General features: G+C 43.1%; 1 protein-coding gene across 5 annotated transcripts; it reads right to left on the reverse strand.

Moving 5' to 3' along the window:
• Positions 1–679: 679 nt before the first annotated feature.
• On the reverse strand, positions 680–14618 carry parp16 (poly (ADP-ribose) polymerase family, member 16). Of its 5 annotated transcripts, XR_008570515.1 has the most exons (8): positions 14041–14101; positions 12932–13128; positions 9322–9459; positions 9034–9240; positions 5349–5520; positions 5121–5265; positions 3857–4072; positions 680–3427 (listed from the first exon to the last, which is right to left on the reverse strand). XR_008570515.1 is itself a non-coding variant. In XM_054777566.1 (7 exons), the coding sequence occupies exons 2-7, from the start codon at positions 13118–13120 to the stop codon at positions 3937–3939; spliced, it is 987 nt and encodes a 328-aa protein (XP_054633541.1). In that variant the 5' UTR covers positions 13121–13128; positions 14219–14618; the 3' UTR covers positions 680–3936. The 5 variants fall into 5 exon arrangements, 4 of the variants coding, with proteins under 4 accessions (XP_054633541.1, XP_054633542.1, XP_054633543.1 ...); XM_054777566.1 differs by lacking the exon at positions 14041–14101 and adding an exon at positions 14219–14618 and having other exon boundaries at positions 680–4072; XM_054777567.1 differs by lacking the exon at positions 14041–14101 and adding an exon at positions 14172–14290 and having other exon boundaries at positions 680–4072.
• Between the last annotated feature and the right edge of the window lie 652 nt (positions 14619–15270).

The raw sequence follows: 15270 nt of genomic DNA on the forward strand, positions 1-15270 counted from the left end.
CTTTTCAACCGTATTGAAAGGTTGCATTCCTTTTGCAAACAGTCTGTAAGCGCACACCATTTTGCACTGTTTGCTTTATCTTTAGTTTGCCGACCAAACGCCTCAGTAAGCGTTGACTGTCGGGACAAAGGCTCTGGCGCACTTCCACATTGGGGCTGTCATTCGGCTTAGAAACCACCGCTTTGGTGCCGTCGTTCATATTTGTGTTTGTTTGCCAACTTGCTGCTTTCACTCTGTCTTCGTAGCCCCGCCTCCACGTACTGGGACAAAGAGGCTGACAGGAGGCTTCACTCTCTCCGTTCATCCCACTATAGAACCAGTGCGCGCAGACACATGCAGAGTGAATCCTCTTGTCATCCAGCCTGTGTGCTACGGAGAGAAGAGGAAAACAAACACGCATTCATGCACATGTCAATTTATCGAGGATGGCAAAATGATCGACTTTAGTGTTTTGTTTTGTTTTATATCGTTCGATTCATTGATTTCATTGATTATCATGACAGTCCTATATACATATGACTATTTTCTTACAAACGTAAATTCGAACGTGTGTGAGTATGCAATGTTTCACGATGGAATCCCCACACACTTTTATAAATGAGGCCCCTGGTCCAACTGCCATTTGTTGGGCTTTAGAATCCCTCGAGGAGAATAGAAACACAAATAATCTGCTCCAGAATCAATTTGTGACCATCATAAAACCATTTATTGAGTGAATGCCATTGTAAGGTAACATTTTAACATTCATAAATGCCATACATGTGTAAATAGAAGCTAACCCGTGTATAATAAAAGCTAAAAACAATAAAAGGGGAAAAAAATGACAGGGAGGGACACGATCAGCATTAAGACTTCATGCATACTCTGAATTGTCATTTCAGCGTAAAACTGCTGTAAATATTAAAATAAGCGTAGTTTGTAACATTGATGACATGTGACAGCTCTTAGGAGGTGAGTCGCTTTTTACATTAAAAAGGTGCGGTCTTGTTTTAGTTAGGAGCTGCATTGGCGGCTCCACCATTCCAACAACGCACTACAGTATGTCCTGGCCTCTTCCTGCTCAGCCATGAGTGCTAGTTGTCGATAGCTTTTCTTGAGACTATGTGTATAGTAATCCTTCATTTATTGCAGTTAATTGGTTCCAGACCTGACCATGATAAGTGAATTTCCATGAAGTAGGGTTCCTTATTTATAAATGATAGATTTTCGTAATTAGATTTTAGAAAATCTTTTTAAAGACCCTCTAAATACGAGGTTTAACATTATTAGATGCCTCTAGGCATGCAATAACACCACTATAGTCACCTTTACACTAGGGATACCCAAAACAGCAATCCCTGGTTTATTGCCGTTAATTGGTTCCACACCCGATCGTGAATTTTGGCAAAGCATGATTCTTTAATAAATGAAATATTTTCATAGTCAGAGCAAAGCAAACCTGTTTAACGACCTTCTGAATATTTTTTTTAGCATTACTAGAGCCCTCTAGACATGAAATGAAACCCTCAAAGTCACCTTTACACTCCTATTGCCCAATATAGTAGACATAATAATAGAAAATAAGACAAGATGCAACTCATAGACTCACACGTTAGCGCTGACAGCGTACTTCCTGTGGTGGCTTGTGTCTCATCAATGTAACGTGAATGACGCCTCGTGACCGGTGTAGAATATTGCCCCAAGGAGAGACTCACGATGCGCTTCAATCGCTTTATTAACAAGTGGAGAACAAATATGCCGTAAACACACACAACAGGAGCTGCTCACCGAGACGCAGTCAGCTCTAGCTAGCTGACATCACACACGTCACTTCCCAGGCCCCGCTCCTTAAAGGCGCGACACAAGTCACAAGATATTCCACTGCATACCACGTCTTCTGAATGCCTCACATTTGTATTTTCATTCATTTAGGCATTTTCATGCTAGAAAATGCTTAATTTAGGCAAAGAATATGTGCAATTTGCTTTGATATGCAATTTTTTGTTGCTGTCAGTAGGCCGAAATCCACCACAAAACTGCTATCATTTATGCAATTATTTTTTTTGAAAAACTGCGATAGTAAGGGTGCGGTGCTCGACCCCTGATATAACAAGGGACTGCATAGTAGACATAATATACCACCTGGCTCCTCTGTACTCAGCCACATTTTCTAGGGTCCCTGACACGATTCATCAACTTTGCTTCAATCTGTTTTATATTGTTTGTAATTATCGTCTACATTGGTTGATTTTTTTAAAGCCAACAGTAAATTTGCAACAATGACATTTACAGCTCATGGCGCCAGCCATGACGAGCTAGTGCTTGCTGTTCAGCCTCATTTCTGGAAGTGATGCCATCGTCGTACGATCACTCAGGTAAACAAACGCAGTGGTGTACGAGACAGAGGATGTTTACAGTGAACAGAACGATGTGTAAGGGCTGGGACATATGGACCAAAACTCATATCCTGATATATTTAGGTCGAATACTGCTATACGATATACCTGTATATAGCGATATTTTTTCCACAAGGTGAGTCTTCACTTTTACTAACACGAAATTCATCACACTGCAACTTAACACTCGAAAGGTGTACCTGACAAATATACAAACATGTACCAATATGATTTTGAAATGAAAGAAAAACTCTTAAGGTTTTCCCCCAAGGCATTGCATCTGAACAATACATTCATCGGGGCGTTGCAATGATGTCAGCCTCCCTCTCTGCTCCGGGCTCCTCTGGTGGACGGAGCTTGATGTTGCTTGTCCTCCAATGAACTGCTCTTCTGGCAGTAATACATTATGGGTAGATGTTAAAATAGCTTCTGTTTGTTATTTTAAACTCATATTGGTACTTGTAATGTATATTTCCTAGGTACCTTTTGAGTGTTCAGTTGCTGTGTGATGAGTTGAATGTTGTTTGTAAGATGACACCGTGAGTCACACTGTTATATTGAGTAATGACCTTGTTGTGAGTTTTTTCATAGCTCATGATTGGCTCCTGTCAAATAAAGAGCTTCCTGGTCCTCACCGACACGTGTGTACCACATAGTATGATTTTATGACGTAGACACATGCGGCTTATACGCTGGAATTTAGGGTAATTGTGACTGGGAAGCTAACTGGACATCACGAGTCCATTGTTTTCAGTAGGTTTTTAAATCTGTTTTTTTTCCCCCCAACATTGCAACAGGGACCATATCTTTAGCAATGCGATAGGGCACCACTTTTGTAATAGCACACCTCTGTGAACGCAAGGCAACAGGAAAAAGACGCAGTGTGCTCTGTGTTGTGGCAGGAGCTTTGTGAAGTTGTGCAGCACAACTTCGGGGCTTTGGGGCTATATTCATATCGATGTGCCCTACGATGTGTTGATAGAATTCCAGGAGAAAAGAAGGGAGACCCCTTTGGAGATGAAATGGAGAACTTGCAGAACATGGACTTAAGCCTTAAGACATGGAGAAGGAGATTAGTCGCCTTCACAACACAGAATGGTAAGTGTAAATTACTCTGGAGTTGCCTATCCTTCACTTATTGCTTTAAATCGGCCGATCAATGAGCATAAAGGGTCTTTACAGCTGTCTTTGTTTTAGATTTCACTGCTGTCGCAGCTGCCGCCCCCAAGTCGGCGCTTGTGTGTCTCACCAAACATTACAGTAGCATTACTGACACCTAGTGACCAGTGTAGAAGAGTACACATCATCACATCTTTGAATGCGTTTTCTGAATGCCTTGTATTTGTAAAACAGCCTGATTTATGAATATCTATTTGAAAAGCTAATAAGAGTGAAGCCACAAAGTTCAAAGCACAAAGTGAGGAGGGGTTATTAAAATACGGCAGGCTTGTAAAGGGAATAGAGTATAAAAATGTGCATACAGTGGTGTCGAGGCCTCCAGTCAAAGTCTGATCCGGAAGGCACAGTGTTGATCAAGACTGAGTGGCTCAGTCTGGTCTTGTCAGCTGAATCGTCTGTTCCAAAAGGATATGAAGGTGTTGGAGTTGAAGGTGCCAATGAATATGAGCAGCAGAAGGTAGAGACTCATCATGATGGCAAAGTGGTGTCTCAGGAACCAGGAGTTGCTGTGGGAATATCTGTGGGTTGGGGGGGGGGGACAGCATCAGACCACACTGATCATATTTTTTTTTTATTTTAAACATTTATTTCATTTATCATATCACTCCAGTACCACTATCACTACAGGTGGTCCTCAATATAGGGTTTTCCCATGTTACGTGCGTGCTCCCATGTATTAGTCCATCCATTTTCTTTTGCTTATTCAGAGGTCTCAGTAGGGAAGTCCAGACTTCCCGGGTCCCCGGCCACCTCTTCCAGTGAGGCAGAGAGGACACCAAGACGTTCCAAGGCCAGCTGTGAGACATAATCCCTCCAGCATGTTCTAGGTCTGTGCCGGGCCTTCTACCGCCTGGGCATGCCCAGAACACCTCACCAAAAAGGCGTCCGGACTAGATGCCCGAGCCACCTCAACTGGCTCCTCTCCATGTGAAGGTGCTGCGGCTCTGCTCTAAGCCCCTCCCGGATGACCGAGCTACTCCCCCTATCTCTTAGGGGGAGTCCAGCTACCCTACGGAGGAAACTCATTTCAGCCGCTTGTATCCGTGATCTCCTTCTTTCGCTCACGACCCAAAGCTCATGACCATAGGTGAGGTGAGGGTGGAAACACTGGTAAACAGAGCTTTGCCTTCCGGCTCAGCTCTGTCTTCGACCTCACGCTCCAACCTACCTTTACTTGTGAACAGGACCCCGAGACCGCCTTATTGTGGTGGAGGGGTTTGAGTGCTCGAGTGATCCTGTCTGGGGCTATATGACCCTGGTAGGGTCTCCCAAGGCCCGAGGTGACAGGCCAGACCAAGAATGACTCAAAAGACCCTATGAACAAACAGGTAGGGACCGCACCTTGCCCGGACGTGGGCCAATTTGGCCAAAAAAACATTTAAAAACGCAGCTGCATGGTTTTGTGACTGGTTTAAATGTAAAGCTTTGTTAGTATTTCGTGTAGTCTTGTTCTCGTGGACCCAATCTGGTGTATCATCTCGGCTTGTGAGCTGGGTGTCTCATGACACCCCTATCATGTACTGTGGTGTTCGTTTGTGTCCTTTATCCAATGTGTGTAGCTCTTACCGGGACAGGTGTCTCCTCTGGGAGTAAACCAACAGGTACTTGACACGTAAAAGCTGATTGTTTGTGACCACAAAGTATTTCTGCGGCACATCGCCTGCCTCGCTATTTTTGGCCCGTGAACGCTGGCGGTCGACGATTTCTGAGTCTGAAAGGGGACATGAGTGGAAGATGTTGAAACCTACAGCGCGTGTCACACGTAGCTGCTGTGTGCATAGCGGTGTGACACACCTTTTTTCTTCACCTGACACTTGACATCTGGGTGATCAATGACTTCACACAAGGCAACACAGCTGAGAAGCGGACCCAGCAGGCTTTCCTGCCAACCGCTGCTGTGGGGACTGTAAAGGATGGCCATGCTGAGGTCACTGGTGAGGTAGGTCCCCTCTCCAAACACGGAGTTCTGAGTGTGTCACACGACAAGAACCAAAATTCATCAAGCCGGCAGACTTTATACACCTTACACCTCAAATTTCAAGGTCCTTAAAGATAATTTTCAAGCTATGCAAGCACCTTACAGCTGCGCTAAATCACAGAATTATAATTATGGAGTGGACAACATAGATGGAACACAATCTGTTTGAGGAGACCGACGTAAAAACCACACTTAAGAACTGGGGGCTTTTCTGTAACGGGGTACATACCGTATATGCTGTATGCATTTTACCAGGATTATCAGGTATTTTATATAAATTATTACCAACTCATGCTATGTTATGATGGGTTTTGAGGAGAATTTGGGGGGCCATGAATGCTGAATTGCAAATGTGAGCAGAGACACGACACCAGGGGTCTTCAATTAAAACTGTTAGGTCTGTTGATGCAATTTTTTTTACAGCGAAGGTCTGAACGTAATTTTGCCTTGCTAGTCCTGTCACGATAATGGTTAAATCCATTAGTAGTAGTAGTAGTACTTTATTAATCCCACAGCAGGGAAATTCACTTGTTACAGCAGCAAGCAAGATACACAAGTAAAGAATGCATAGTGACATAGTGAATACAAAATGGTTCAGGTGTTGTAGAGCCTGATAGCGGTCGGTATGAAGGACCTGCGGAACCTCTCCTTCTTACACCGTGGGTGTAACAGTCTGCTGCTGAAGGAGCTGCTAAGGGAACCCACAGTGTCATGTAGCGGGTGAGAGGTGTTGTCCATGATGGATGTCAGCTTAGCCAACATCCTTCTCTCCCCCACTTCCTCCGCAGAGTCCAGAGGACCGTCCAGGACAGACATTAATGGAACGATTAAAAAAAAAAAAGGTTGATAATTGGCACGTATGCGTGTGTGCCCCATCTGCTAGTCTCCCTGTGCTACACAGGCTGGATAACGAGGGTTCACTCGGAATCTATCTGTGCGCATCAGTTCTATCGTTTGAATGGATGGAGAGAGTGAACAATCTGTCCTCTCATTCAGCCTCTTTGTGGAGGCGGGGCTACCAGTGAGCTAACACAGGAGCACCAAATTAGCCTTGTGAGACAGCATATGCTAGCATAAACAAAGGCACCGAAGCGATAAAAGGTGACGAATGATATGCCGTATTTGTTCAAAAGAAGTGACGAGGAAGCGTGGGAACACGACCAACTTGTATGCACACCTGTAACACCGCCATCCTTTCTAGTTTTCCCAACTGGGGGAAAAAAAAAAAAAAAACTCCTGGAGGTGCAGCAGAGCCTTCGTCCCGACAGACAACGCTTACTGAGGCGTTTGCTCGGCAATGTAAATGCAAGCACTCTTGGACACTGTCACCTGCTACATTGCAAAAGAAATGCAACCACTCAATACGGTCGAAAAGCCTACATTTCGGAACATGTAAGAAACGTACACATACACGTCACCAACAGCCATTCCTGAACTTTATAACCGAGTGAAAGACGACGTGTTGGGGGACATAAAAACATTCAATCTTACACCGCCACTATCAAGTTAATTTATTATGTTGTTTGATTAATGTATTGTATATAAAACCTCTTGACATTTCGATTCTAATGTTAAATACTCGAGTAATAAAAGTTTATTACATTTGATGCGATGTGCTCGCATTATTACCTCGCATTATTTTTTGATGAAAAAAATGGGCTTCTGTCAAGCTAATTGTGAGTGAAGCTCACATGGTTACACTGTACTTCAGTACCATCTCGTGGTTCAAATGTGCATTACACCTCATGATTATTATTAATGAAAAAAACGGTATCAAAAATGCAGAAATGATCGAATATCAGTGATAATTTGGAGCTCAATTATGGACCAGCAAAATTTGTTATCGTGACATTGCATCCGTTTGATGAGGCCTTACATTGAACAACCCGATTGTTTCATGCACCCATTTTCTATACCGCTTCTCCTCTTTAGGGCCGCGGGGGCATGCTGGAGCCTATCCCAGCTGACTTGGGGCGACAGGCGGGGTACACCCTGGACTGGTGTCCAGCCAATGGCAGGGCACATATAGACAAACACTCACATTCATACCTATGGACCATTTAGAGTTGCCAATGAAGTTAACATGCACATTCCTCCCACATTTTTTGGAATGTGGGAGGAAATCGGAGGTCTCGGAGAAAACCCACACACACACGGGGAGAACATGCAAACTCCACACAGAAATGCCCAAGGGAGAATCCAACCCGATCTCCAGACTGTTACTGTGTTGGCCAACATGCTAACCACTAGACCACCGGCCCCTATTGTTTCAATACAACACAATTACCTTGGCACCTAAATTGCATTTAAAAGAAAAGAGGACAAAATTTCACATAAATAATGAAAAAAAATTGACTGTACAAACAATAAATGAACACAAGAGGATTATTTTTAATGTAAATCAAACTGCACCGGTTTCTCCGAAATTTTCTTTTTAAATAATAACAATTTAATAAGTGTGTCTTTAACAGAAAAGCTGCTCTTAAAAGTTTCGCATTTTCTTGTTATTGCAGCTGACACTGCGATTTGCCTGAATTTGTCAAACAATTGCTCTTTTTGTTTACTTTGAGTAAGATCTCTGCAGCAGAAGCACTCCACAACTCTTCCGTCAGTCAAAGATTTTTTTTTTTGTTTTGTCCCAATATCCATACAATCCTTAGTGAACATTCATTTGCACGCTGCTGTGCTGTAAACAAACAATGCAGTACGACTTGTACATTTTCCATACTGCACGCTAAATGATGTTATTTTCCGCGCTCTCACATCAGACTTGGTGGATCCTTCCCTTGGAATTGATTTGTATTTTGTCAGGTCGCGTCACTTGTGCGCTTTTGACCAGCGCTACAGTTTCAAAGCATATGAGAGACAGCGCTTTGGCACTGGATTCTGGAAGAATGAGCATACAGTGTATCGGTCCGTCCAGTCACTTTTCTCTGTCAACTTTTACTACTTTTGAGCAAGCCACGGCTCTCTCACTCACTTTTCACTTTAGACCGCGTTTGCTGTCAGGTAAACGTAATAACTGTAAAGTAAAGTAATTACGCCCGCACACTGCTGCTGCGATCGGTCCACAAGCATGATTATAAGTTATTATATTTCCCATTCACTTTAGTTGGCCGCCATTTGGGTATGGCCGTACTATGCAGTCGTCCCCCTTTTATTGCGGTTAATTAGTTCCAAACCCGGCCGCGGTAAGTGAGTTTCCCCTAAGCAGGATTCGATATTAATAAAGGGAATATATTCGTAGTTAGAGCATAACAAAACTTGTTTATGACTTACACTACACTACATTTTGCTTCAAGTACAGTTCAGTGAAAAAACACAATTATGCTTCCCAATAGCAATGGGAAACAAAAAGCAGCACTTTTGGTGATGTTAATAATTTCAAGCACCTTAAAACACTCTTCAATCCTTGCGAATGGACCTTGAGTCAGCAACAACAGATGAATTGTGATCAGTCATGTGTTACGTGCTTCAGATGAAGCTGAGGGCCTGACTGACCTTGTTGAGGTGACAGTGCAGCCCGTTGTGAATGATGGAGTGGAAGTTCTCCAGGCGACTTCCGTGGAAGGCGTAGTAGACATCTCTGCCCGCTCTGGTCCGTTCAAACCTTGCATTCAACTGGTCGCAGTACTCCAGCTCAAACAGGAAGTCTGGTGCTGGCGCAGAAACACTCTCATTTTCTGTCAGGGCACAAACTTTGGCATACTGGTGGAGACAGGAGAAAGAGATAATTGCATGGGCAGTTGAAAATAATGTGGTATGAGCATATTAGCGAAAATGTCGTACTTCGTCCTTTTGTAGCGTCTTGACTGCAAAGCTCTTGGAAGAGAGAATCCAGTGTGTGAGGGCGACATGGTGCTGTCTCTCTCCTGGTCGCAGTCTCACCAACACTCTCACACCGGGGAAAGAATTCACATCTGCCAGCTAGAAACAAAAATCATTTTCATGCTTTTATATCATCAACATGTCTACCAACCAACCCCATTTTGAAACTATTACTTCATTTGACAACATACTGTCATTTCGTGATTTTTTCCTTAAACTTTGAACCCTGTGGCTTATACAGCGGTGAGGCTAATTTATGGCCATGTTCTAATTCACGACATTTTATATCCTTCAGAACTACTACTCATGTTTTAAACACTGTGCCGCTCGCAAATCAGTGAGGAAATGGTAGCTCTTTCTCTGGCAGGAGCCAATCTCGAGCGAAAAGAGAACTCACAACAAGCTTGTCAACCCAATGGAAATTGCAAGAGGTCATTACTCATGCAGTTTTTAAATGACACTTTTGATTCATGGAGAAAAAAAAATCCAAACCTACATGGCCCTGTCAAAAAGTGATTGCCCCCCCCCCCCCCCCCCAATAAAACATAACTTAACTCAGATTAAAAGGAGATCAATCAGTGTGGAAAAGGTGCTTATGCTCTTATGCTTCTAATCTCCATGATTAGGTAAATTATTGGTAGAAAGACTTACATTGGTGAAGGTTGAGGTGCACAGGAAATAGTCAGACGCAAACTTTAACTAGCTTGAGGAGATGTTCTACAGTGTTGTGAAAAACTATTTGCCCCCTTCCTGATTTCTTATTTTTTTGTTTTTCACACTTCAATGTTTCAGATCAGACACATTTAAATATTAATCAATGACAACACAACTGAACACAACAGTCACTTTTTAAATGAAACTTTTTGTTATTAAAAGGTGGAAAAAAATGAAAAATGGTGAAAACATGCAACAGTGGTGAACCTTCCCAGGAGTGGCCGACCAACCCAAATGACCCCAAGAGCGCAGCGAAGAGTCATCCAAGAGGTCACAAAAGACCCCACAAGAACATTCAAAGAACTGCAGGCCTCACTTGCCTCAGTTCAGGTCAGTGTTCATGACTCCACTATAAGAAAGACGCTGGGCAAAAACGGCCTGCATGCCAGAGTTCCAAGACCAAAACCACTGCTGAACAAAAAGAACATGACGGCTCATCTCCGTTTTGCCAAAAACGTCTTGATGATTCCCAAGACCTTTGGGAAAATACTCTGTGGTCTGATGAGACAAAAGTCAAACTTTTTGGAAGGTGTGTCCAATCACATCTGGCATTTCAGAAAAAGAACATCATACCAACAGTAAAATCTGGTGGTGGTAGTGTGATGGTCTGGGGCTGTTCTGCTGCTTCAGGACCTGGAAGACTTGCTGTGATAAATGAAAGCATGAATTCTGCTGAAGGAGAATGTCCGGCCATCTGTTGGTGACCTCAAGCTGAAAGCAACTTGGGTTCTGCAGCAGGACAATGATCCAAAACACCTCTGAATGGATGAAGACTTTGGAGTCAAAGTCCTTACCTGAATCCTGTTAAGATGTTCTAGCATGACCTTAAAAAGGTGCTTCATGCTGGAAAAGCCTCCAATGTGGCTGAATGACAACAACTCTGCAAAATTCCTCCCCAGCGCTGTAAGAGACTCATTGCAAGTTATCACAAACGCTTGATTGCAGTTGTTGCTGCTAAAGGGTGCCCAACCACTTATTAGCTTTAGGGGGCAATCACTTTTTCACACCACTGTGAATCTGCTTTGGGGTTTTTTTCTCCCTTAATAATAAAAAAAATCATTTAAAAACTGCATTTTGTGTGCAGTTGTGTTGTCATTGACTAATATTTCCATTTGTTTGATGATCTGAAACATTTACATATGAAAAACATACAGAAAAATAGGAAATCAGAACTGGTTTGGACACACACAATACAACCTCATGATCCCACCCGAATAATAAGACAAGAAATTCCACTAAGTGACCCTGACAAGGCACACCTGTGAAGTGAAAACCATTTCAGGTGGCCATCTCATGAAGCTCTACAAAACTTTTGTTTATACTTATTTTGTAGAAAGTTTTTTTTTTACGTATTTAAAGCATCATCTTTAAGTAGTATTGGTTGTTGGCAGCAATGTTTGAGCTTTTTCCTCATTGTGCCTTTTGCTCAACTAGCTTTTTAACATTTTTGCTTTTTTTTAATTTTATTTTGTTTCTGCGGTGATGCAATAACAAATTAGCCACGGGCCGCGGATGGCCCCTGGGCCGCACTTTGGGCACCCCTACTTTTGTGGATCTTCGTCGGGGTCGGGCTTGTGGCGTGGGCGCTATGAGCAAACTACAACTCTTTTTAGCTCGTTGGCTCAGTGTCGTGGCCGACCGATGATGGTGGAGGCAAGAGCGACCGGTCAATGCGTTTAAATAGTCAGTCCTAATGAGCCGTGTCACTGTAGCTTGAATAGTGTTTTTGAAGGTGCGCATCTATGGAATTATATATGTGCCTTAATTCTGAGGCTGCAAGGCAGATTCGGAGCCGTATGAACTACTGTTGTGTTCTCAGGAACACCGCTGCGCTCTGTCACTCCCTTTCTCTCTCTCTCTTTCTCTCAACCTCTGCACTCTTGTCCTGCTTGTGGCTTGCGGGGTGAGGTGAGCCAGTGTACCTGCGCTGGTGCATTCCGCCGGGTTTTGGGGACTGGGCTCCTTGCTGGAGGTTGCGTGCCTGGACAGCAAGGAGGCGTTCAGTGGTCAAAAATGCGTGCCTGTTGGTCGCTCTCCGTGAGTAAGGGCACTGATTAATACTTTTTGTTTTCTAATATTTTTGCGATTGACCGTCAAAATCCCAAAGCTCAAATGGTGGCTCGGGATGGACGGGTTGGTGGCCCCTCCTGTAAAGTGCCCCACACGAGTGAGTACACCCTCACATTTCAGCAACACGCCGTCAAACTGCAATGCGGCCCGCTTCCCAATGGATGGAATCCTACTCTGCTTCACAACGTCACAGTACACGTTGCAATTCATGTTTCCCCTCAATCAAGCACAGCTCCCCGGTGTCGACAGCACTTGTGTAGCCCCAGACCGCCGTGCAAGCACCACCACACTTGGAAGCAGCCACAGTTATCTTGGTACTCACTTGTGTTGCTGTCTGTGTGGATCAGGTGTGTCCAAAGTGCGGTCGGGGGGCCATTTTCAGCCCGTCGCTTGTTTTTTTTATTGGCCCACGGCGGATTGTAGAAATAATATTAACCGCCCACACACACAAACAAAAACAAACAAAAATTGGGAAAATAGAGCAAAAAGTCCAAATGTAGAAGCTGAAATGCTGATAGAAATAACTAAGAATATCACAAAGCCTTGTCTTTCGATATATTGTTTTTTAGCTTTCTCACAAAATTAAAAGAGATGCAAATATCAACATGGCTACCCCGCATCCTTTGACTTTAAAGTATCCTGTGTGCAAAAAGTTTGGACACCCCTGATTTAGACAACAATGGCTGTGTGTTGAGTAGTTAATGCATCTACTGCTAGACAAGCTGCATGTGAAGGGTGTATTTACAGGGTGTTTTAAATGTATCGCAACAAATGATGTGTATCTTACCAGTGCATCAAAGTCTTTAGCGTCCTCATGTATGTACCGGGGAGGGAAGGGTCGAAGCAAAGAGTCCCTCCTGTAGCTTTGTGCAGCAGCAACAAACAGGCTGCAACGAAGATCTGCTGCCACTGGATCTCGATGCAGACAGGAGCACACTAACTCTCTGACCACCTCAGGTGGGAGCGGCAGCTGCATTCCCAGCACTATAAATACATGCGCACGGCACAAGAGATGCAATTAGTTCAGGTGTTAACAGAATAACGAAAGTGCTTGTTGTCAAAGACATCAGAGAACTGGACAAATACTGAAGATGCCATCGTCTTGACTGCAAAATTAAAGACAACTCACAATGACCTGAGTCATCAACAATAACTACTAGTAAACTACTAGTAACATAGATTATGGCAAATGAAAACAGTACATTTTATTCACTGAACATCACCAATAAGTTACTGTATTACTTAACTACTCATTAATTGTGCAGTGCAGTCAAAATGTACCCCCAGTGTTGATCTATTTAATCTGATGCTTCGTTTATCCTCACTAGTCCACTCATTCTATTTATTTTTTAACCATTTAAACAGGAATACAAAATGTACTCCCGTTGTAGTACTTTTGACTAAATTTTAATCTCATTTTTATCCTTACTTTTAACATTTATATTTTTCCCTTTACCTTAACGCAGCACAAGCTACACCACGTGCCATTATTCTCACTGTTTTTTCCCACACCGGAAGTGAATAACAAGTGAGCAAACTCGAAAGAAATGACTAAATGTACGCAAACAAAACACCGTATGTGTCAACACATCAAAGATACGGCGTGGGGACTGGGTAGGGTTAAATAAACTCTTCTTCCTACTGCTTTTCAGACGACGTTGAAGTGTGTCCTTATAAATCTTGTTAACTTCCAATAACACGGTGAGGTAACCTCTATCACCGTATTCCGTCACTGAAAACAGCTGTCCGTGAACAACCCAGCTGTGTTCTGAAAGCCACTACTAAGCACATTGGCTATGTTTCCTCTGATCGCAACACTTTTTTACTAGCAGCTACTGCTACTGTTACTCCACTGAACAGTAGTGACAAACATACACCACAATATATGCGCATTACCTTTGGGTTTGCTCATGCTAGCTAATGCTAGCTACCACAACAAGTGACAGGCTGCGAATCTAAAAGCTGCACAGACGACTCTGGACAAACTGCTACTGAGAACGTGCCACTGCAATACAGTCATGTAGTACCTCGACTTGTTTTCGTTGACACAAAAGAGCTCAGCCGTCTGCCTTACCTTCAGTGTGCTCAACTCACAGCACAACAGGGAAAAACTAACGTCAGCCAACGACGCTGCTGCGTTCAATGCCTATCTGGGAGAAAAATTGCAGTTTGCTCAACTCACGGCATAACAGGGAATAGCTAACGTCAGCCAACGCCACTGTTGCGTTCAATGACTATCTGAAAACGTTTGGATCGATACGATATATGTCGTATAGTTAATCCGGTCCGTGGTCAAAGCAAGAGATGTAACGTGTATGTATTTTAGATAACTCTTGAATAAAACGGCCATGTTTATGACTTTGCTACGCTTGTATCTTCCGCACGACAAATGTTTTGCAATCGTACCCAACGTATGAGCGACGAATGCAACCCGAATTTACAGTAAAACCGTGGCTAGTGAATGGCTAACTGTCCAATTTCATCGTCTTCCGGAACGTTTAAACAGCTCACTGGCCATCACTATTGCTTAACAACTGAGAAAATAATCATTTCATCGATTAGATTTTGGTGCGTGACTCAAACAGCTTCTACTGCAGCCCACAGTGCAAATCATAAGATTCAGTGTCAACTTTCGGCTGCAGGTGTTATGCCTCCTTGGAAGCCATATAAAGTGAATATGATAATAGGTTGGTTTGTCTGCTGCTTAAGAATAACACATAACGTCTGTCAGGGTATAGGTTCATTTAGCCAATGTCACTGTTATGACCGATAAACAAGCTTGCTAGCGCCTCCACCACAAACAGGAGCAATGTGCGGATCGATACTGGAACGTCGATTCATGATTTAAAATCGACTCTCTTCATTTAGTCTAAATGATAGCAATGTTGGTGTGAACTACTTTTCCTCCGCCTGAGTAAGGTGCATATCATGCACTTATTGCACTTAATGCGCAGCGGCCCACTGCTCCGTCAGTCAGTCTTCGTCTGTTCAAACCATGGCCATCATCAGCTCTCTGTCAATTGGGAATACAGTTTTCATTCTTATTGTAGCTCTTAATTAATCATTACTATTTTAATGGTTTCATTTTTATACTTACTTTCTTTTTTATTGTTCAAAGTACATTTT

The sequence above is a fragment of the Dunckerocampus dactyliophorus genome, chromosome 5 (assembly GCF_027744805.1).
Source record: "Dunckerocampus dactyliophorus isolate RoL2022-P2 chromosome 5, RoL_Ddac_1.1, whole genome shotgun sequence".
NCBI lineage: Eukaryota > Metazoa > Chordata > Actinopteri > Syngnathiformes > Syngnathidae > Dunckerocampus > Dunckerocampus dactyliophorus.